The 7,447-nt window shown below is 42.6% G+C and overlaps 1 protein-coding gene across 1 annotated transcript; it reads right to left on the bottom strand.

The window, feature by feature from the left end:
* Positions 1 to 300: 300 nt before the first annotated feature.
* LOC120042490 (zinc finger protein 135-like) lies at positions 301 to 6,441 on the bottom strand (the record flags this gene model as incomplete). Its single annotated transcript, XM_038987323.1, has 2 exons — positions 301 to 1,890; positions 6,411 to 6,441. Coding segments are annotated over 2 exons (1,287 nt in total), but the record flags the coding sequence as incomplete, so codon positions are not given.
* Between the last annotated feature and the right edge of the window lie 1,006 nt (positions 6,442 to 7,447).

Here is a 7,447-nt window from a genome sequence, read left to right as displayed (position 1 = left end):
ACAAGGACGCAGGTGCAGCTGGTTTGCAACACAGGATGATACTCCCAAGAACAGGAGATTATAATAGGACAGTTTCACAAGGATAGTCACATACGATTAACATTTTCCATCACAGAGTCTGTGAACATTTTAATTTCATTAAATCATCAGTGGGCCAACAATGCAAATGTAAACAATGGAGCAAATGCATCACATCCAAATATCACTGTATTATCTGTAGTGCTGGAGGAATGACACACCCAGATAAACACACACAGAGTTTAAAAAGGACCATTTAAACACATGGAATCTGATCTACTTTATATTCAAACTGACATACTCCATATTCAATTCATGTTTTCTAATAAAAACGTATAATATATGTGTAAGTATTCTTTGTATAATTACATTTCATACGGTATAAACAAGTAAACACATTATCAGTCAACATTATAAGTCAATGGGAACACTGTGTATGTTCTCTGATTAATTTTAAGTCAATGCGAAGTGAAATATCAATATACACACTAGAAGTATTTATTCTCTGCTGTGTGGATTCTCACATGATGATTAAGTGACCGTGATGAGTAATATGTCTTCCCACAGTCTGAGCATTGGTTAGGCTTCACCCCTGTGCGCAGTCTCATGTGTTTTTTCAGGCTTCATAATTTGGTAAAATTCTTTGCACAGTGGAAGCAGGCTTCTCCCCTGTGTGTATTCGCTCATGGGCTTTCAGGTGTCCTAACTGGATAAAACTCTTTGCACACTGGGAGCAGTGGTAAGGCTTCTCCCCTGTGTGGATTCTCACATGACGTTTAAGTGACTGTGATGAGCAATATGTCTTCCCACAGTCTGAGCATTGGTAAGGCTTCACTCCTGTGTGCAGTATCATGTGTTCTTTCAGATGTCCTAAATGGATAAAACTCTTTGCACAGTGGGAGCAGTGGTAAGGGTTCTCCCCTGTGTGTATTCGCTCATGAGTTTTCAGGCTTCCTGACTGGTTAAAACTCCTTCCACAATGGGAGCAGTGGTAAAGCTTCTCCCCTGTGTGTATTCGCTCATGGGCTTTCAGGTGTCCTAACTGGATAAAACTCGTTGCACACTGGGAGCAGTGGTAAGGCTTCTCCCCTGTGTGGGTTCTCACATGAATTTTAAGTGACTCTGATGAGCAATATGTCTTCCCACAGTCTGAGCATTGGTAAGGATTCACCCCTGTGTGCAGTATCATGTGTTTTTTCAGATGTCCTGAATGGATAAAACTCTTTGCACAGAGGGAGCAGTGGTAAGGCTTCTCCCCTGTGTGGGTTCTCACGTGAATTTTAAGTGACTCTGATGAGCAATATGTCTTCCCACAGTCTGAGCATTGGTAAGGCTTCACCCCTGTGTGCAGTATCATGTGTTTTTTCAGATGTCCTGAATGGATAAAACTCTTTGCACAGAGGGAGCAGTGGTAAGGCTTCTCCCCTGTGTGGGTTCTCACGTGAATTTTAAGTGACTCTGATGAGCAATATGTCTTCCCACAGTCTGAGCATTGGTAAGGCTTCACCCCTGTGTGCAGTATCATGTGTTTTTTCAGATGTCCTGAATGGATAAAACTCTTTGCACAGAGGGAGCAGTGGTAAGGCTTCTCCCCTGTGTGGGTTCTTACATGAACTTTAAGTGACCATGAAGAGTAATATGTCTTCCCACAGTCTGAGCATTTGTAAGGCTTCTCCCCTGTGTGTATTCGCTCATGAGCTTTCAGGCTTCTTAACTGGTTAAAACTATGTCCACACTGGGCGCAATGGTGTGCCTTATCTCCAGTGTGTGTCCTCCCATGTCTTTTCAGGCTTCCTAACTTGGTAAAACGCTGTCCAAGGTGCCGGCTTGCTGGTTTGGATGTCTCTGGTTCCTCCGAATTTTGTTTTTCTCCTGCCAAAAACAGTGTTTATTTAAAGCAAGACCAGAATGAAATCTCCCCATGATAAAACTGCCTTGCTATGAGGTTTAATCCAAATCAGAGCCATCAACCTGAGGCCAGTTTTCAAACATTTAATCACTTAAAACAAATTATGTTGTAGAGCTTCCTGGTAATTACTGATATGTTTACTTACTTATTTTATTCATTCTGTTTTAGAAGTCAGAATACAAACAACTAGACAGTTCTAGGACACTCAAGACACAGACGTCGATGGATTCCTATCCAGCAGGTGGTTCTAAATATATAACCTTCATATTTGTAAGATACATAATTGGACTTTTTCCATACGCACAAATTTTGTGCACAAATTTGTTAACAGCCTTTTGCCAAGATAATCCATCCACCTGACAGGTGTGGCATATCATGAAGCTGATTAAAAAGCATGATCATTACACAGGTCCACCTTGTGCTGGGGACAATAAACGGCCACTCTAAAATGTGCAGTTTTGTCACACGACACAATGCCACAGCTTTCTCAAGTTTTGAGGGAGCGTGACATTGGCATGCTGACTGCAGGAATATCCACTAAAGCTGTTACCTGAGAATGTAATGTTAATTTCTCTACCATAAGCCACCTCAAACGTTGCTTTAGAGAATTTGGCAGTACATCCAACTGGCCTCACAACCGCAGATCACATTTAACAAAGCCAGCCCAGGACCTCCACATTGTCTTAGACCAGCCACCCGGCCAGCTTCATTGGCTGGGCCTGGCTCCCCAGTGGGTGGATGGCTGCGCTCCTGCCCAGTCATGTGAAGTCCATAGATTAGGGCCTATTGAATTTATTTACATTGACTGATTTCCTTATATGAACTGTAAATCATTGAACTTGTTGCAGGATGCTCTCGATGGTGCAGCTGTAGAACTTTTTGATGATCTGGGGACCCATGACAAATCTTTTCAGTCTCCTGAGGGGGAATAGGTTTTGTTGTGCCCTCTTCACGACTGTCTTGGTGTGCTTGGACCATGTTAGTTTGTTGGTGATGTGGACGCCAAGGAACTTGAAGCTCTCAACCTGCTGCACTACAGCCCCGTCAATGAGAATGGGGGAGCGCTCGGTCCTCCTTTTCCTGTAGTCCACAAACATCTCCTTTGTTTTGATCACGTTGAGGGAGAGGTTGTTGTCCTGGCACCACACGGCCAGGTCTCCGACCTCCTCCCTATAGGCGGTGTCATGACGTTGGCCTGTGGGTAAGGTTTATGACCCCCCATAAATACCTTTCTCCCTTTCCTCTCTTTACTGAAGAACTCTTGAAAAGCCTTTGTTAAACAAAGAGAGTCGGGTTATCAGATTCACATGGAATTGTTGTGCAATTTAAATGTTTAAATATGAAACTATTTGTGAAAAGATTCAATGGAATTTTAGCTTCCAAATGAGAGAATTGGGTTTTCATAAGGTTAGAGCTCTGCTCACTCAGTGTCCCGCCCCTGTGAAGAGACATTGGTTATAAACTATGAAACACACCCTTCTCTCCCTCCACTATATAAGCCCTTTACGAAAATATAACTTTCTGTTCCGAGTACGAGAGGCCTGCAGCCTTTGCGTTAAAAGGGCGAATAACTTGCTGTTCCGGGTACATTAGGGCAACGGTCCGATGTCAGAAGGATTCAGATAATAACCTAACGAAATTAGCATCGTGATTCAATGTGAAGGTGATGATCGACACGCCGAACAGATGAATTTCAACCATACCAGCCAGAATATAGCATGAGCTTAAAGTATGGCAACGTGGTATGAACTTTGAACTCTTATTCAGTAAAGAAGTGATACCTACTAGCCGTTGCGTTAGCAACCGCAGCTGTAAACGTGGGCTAGGAAAGGACGGACAAGGGATCTCTTCTAACAAACAACACTGCCAGGTATCCAGTTTACGACCAGAGACATTCTTCCAAGGACAGGAAGATCTCTGTTGGGCAACACGGCCTTCCATCTACAACCAACCTATTGAGGCGCAGCTCAGAGTAAATATTTATTGCATTTTCTTTTTCCAAATGGGCGGTTATTTAGAATGCATAAGATTCCGTATTTATGATAGCATAGCTTCTCCCTTTGTTCTTCAGTTCTCCCGCGCTTTCATTCAAACCCAACCAACGACGTTTTCCAACCAACGACCCAACAACGTTTTCTTGTAGGACATAATTAGTAATCAATGTATGATCCATTCTGAGTATATGTGATAAGGGAATTATGTGCTGAATGGTAATGATTAAAATATTCCACCCTGAAACCATATAATTGTATGAAATTTATAAGAATCATAAATCTATAATCTGATGGTGTGTGTAGTTTTAGTCAGAATTAGAACAAGGACCTTTTGTTCCTTTTTAGTATGTAAGCAGGGTGCAAGTGGGAAACAAATGATAAGAGGAGCTATCGACAGACAAGTTGTACTACTGTGTTCCTTACAGGACATTCTGTCTCCACCCAGGGAGGGGAGAAACTGTTAGGCTGGCAGAAGATTATGAAACATGTTGCAGATTAAACAATGTATCTGTGTAGTGGAAAAACCCCGACTGTCTGAGCAAGGCGTAGCTTAAGATTTGAACTTGTTTGTGTGTGTGTTATAAAGACTGTGTTAGAATTTTTGATTTCAGAGCGCTCTCGTGAATAAACTGTACTAACCTTTTGCATAAACTGAGTCTTTGCCTAATTATTATTAAACCCAGGGTCTTACGAACCTCGGGGATTGGTCAAAGTTTACTGATTGTGATTGAAAATTCTCGTGACAATATGTAATTCTGTGTGATTAGTTAGATATTTAGTAAATAAATAATTAAACCAAAGTTTGTATTGCTTATTCAACTTGTTAGCCAGGGTTCGTGAAGATAACAAAGATTTCAATGATGTTCAGATGAGACTGAAATAAGGTGACGATTAATGATTGACTGCTATTGAGGTAAAAGATAACCAGGTCTTTAAGAGTTTATTCGGAAGATAACAGCTCTATTCTTTCGTGGTGCCCCGACTTTCCAGTTAATTACATATACATGATTAGCTTAATCAGGTAATATTAATTACAGACAAAGGATTTTATAGAATAGCATGTCATATCACTTAATCCGGCATAGCCAAAGACACGACAGCGGTCTCGTCGTTGTCGGTGATCAGGCCTACCACTGTTGTGTCATCGGCAAACTTAATGATGGTGTTGGAGTCATGCCTGGTCGTGCAATCATGAGTGAACAGTGAGTCCAGGACCCAGTTGCACAGGGCGGGTTTCAGACCCAGGGCCTAGAGCTTAATGATGAGTTGAGGGTACTATGGTGGTAAATGCTGAGCTATAGTCAAAGAACAGCATTCTTACATAGGTATAGGTATTCCTCTTGTCCAGATTCTTTATGCGTTTGAGCCAATAAGTTGTGTTGTGACAAGTTATGGGGGAAGATAGCCCTATTTGGTAAAAGACCAAGTCCATAGTATGTCAAGAACAGCTCAAATAAGCAAAGAGAAAAAAACAGTCCATCATTACTTTAAGATATGAAGGTCAGTCAATACCGAAAATTTCAAGAACTTTTAAAGTTTCTTCAAGTGCAGTCACACAAAACTTCAAGCGCTATGATGAAACTGGCTCTCATGAGGACCGCCACAGGAATGGAAGACCCAGAGTTACCTCTGCTGCAGAGGATAGGTTCATTAGAGTTAACTGCACCTCAGATTGCAGCCCAAATAAATTATTCAGAGTTCAAGTAACAGACACATCTCAACATCAACTGTTCAGAGGAGACTGTGTGAATCAGGCCTTCATGGTCAAATTTCTGCAAAAGAAACAACGACTAAAGGACACCAATAAGAACAAGGGGCCAAGAAACACGAACAATGGACATTAGACCGGCGGAAATCTGTCCTTTGGTCTGATGAGTCCAAATGTGAGATTTTTGGTTCCAACCGTCGTGTCTTTGTGAGACGCAGAGTAGGTGAACGGATGATCTCTGCATGTGTGGTTCCCACCGTGAAGCATGGAGGAGGTGTGATGGTGCTTTGCCGGTGACACTGTCTGTGATTTATTTAGAACTCAAGGCACACTTAACTAGCATGGCTACCACAGCATTCTGCAGCGATACACGATCCCATCTGGTTTGCGCTTAGTGGGACTATCATTTGTTAGTTGTCATCTGTTTTTCAATGGAGGACAATGACCAAACACACCTCCAGGCTGTGTAAGGGCTATTTGACCAAGGAGAGTTATGGAGTGCTGCATCCTATGACCTGCCCTCCACAATCACCAGACCTCAACCCAATTGAGATGGTTTGGGATGAGGTGGACCGCAGAGTGAAGGAAAAGCAGCCAACAAGTGCTCAGCATATGTGGGACCTCCTTCAAGACTGTGGGAAAAGCATTCCAGGTGAAGCTGGTTGAGAAAATGCCAAGAGTGTGCAAAGCTGTATTTGTATTAGTCAGGGACAGCCCTATTGGAAACAGATACCAGTGGGCAGATATATTTCATTTGTTCAAACTAAATTACAGCACTTACTTTGATGTGTCAAATCTGATCCTTTCTTCTCTTCTCCTCCTCTCACAGTTCCACTCAGCCCCGTTGTTTTCCTGCAGTCCACCAGCAGCACAGACAACCTCTTCATACCCAGCAGTAAGGTGCTACCGGGAGAGGGATGACACGGGGACTCCAGGAGGGAGGAAGGGCTAGCATTGTCCTGGTAACCATAAAGAGGGGACACAGACACATATCATTATGGATGCTGATGTCACTGTTGTCATAAAGTGCTTTACAGAAACCCAGCCCAGACCCTGATAGCGCAAGCTGTATGCTAGACCAGACTATGAGTTATGAGTTTGAGTTTATTTTTACAGGGACAGTGCACATTAATCAACGTTTCAGTAAAAGTGCCGGTTTTAGCCAGCCGGCTAATTTTCAACCGCAGTCCCTGGGCAGGTTATTAAAAACAATTACAATATAGACAATAGCAACATAGAACAAGACGTAGCATACAGACATAGCTACATAGGACAAGCAAGACGTAGCATACAGACAGAGCAACATAGAACAAAAAGCAGCAAGACAAAATTCATAAAAGCAACAAAGTGTTTCCACACCTCACAAGTTACAGACAACAGACATGGAAAGCGGCAACACACAGCTAGGGACCATGTTCACAAATCTGATTGACCTTTAGCCATGTCTTCAAGCATTTTGTGAAAGTGTGATATGTGGTGCAGTTATGCGTGTCTGATGGCAGTGTATTCCAGACATGGGAAGCTCTCACAGAAAAAGCGGATTTACTAAAGGTGCTTTTCCTTAGGGGAACTACACAGTCACCTCTCATGGCAGACCTTGTGGATCTGCTGCCATATGTTTGGGTTTTCTGTTTAACAAAAATACTGAGTGGAGGGGGAGCCAAGCCATTTAGGATCTTGAATACAAGACATGCATCGGTGTATTGCACAAGATTTTCCCAACTCAGGAGCTCATGCTTTCTGAGGATGTGACAGTGATGATGGCTATTGGGCTTCCTATCAAGCACTTTGAGAGCCTGTTTGTAGACAGACTGAATA

The sequence above is a fragment of the Salvelinus namaycush genome, unplaced genomic scaffold, assembly GCF_016432855.1.
Source record: "Salvelinus namaycush isolate Seneca unplaced genomic scaffold, SaNama_1.0 Scaffold7, whole genome shotgun sequence".
NCBI classification, from domain to species: domain Eukaryota; kingdom Metazoa; phylum Chordata; class Actinopteri; order Salmoniformes; family Salmonidae; genus Salvelinus; species Salvelinus namaycush.
The sequence above is the reverse complement of the archived record's forward strand: the minus strand, read 5'-3'. Positions and strand labels throughout refer to the sequence as shown.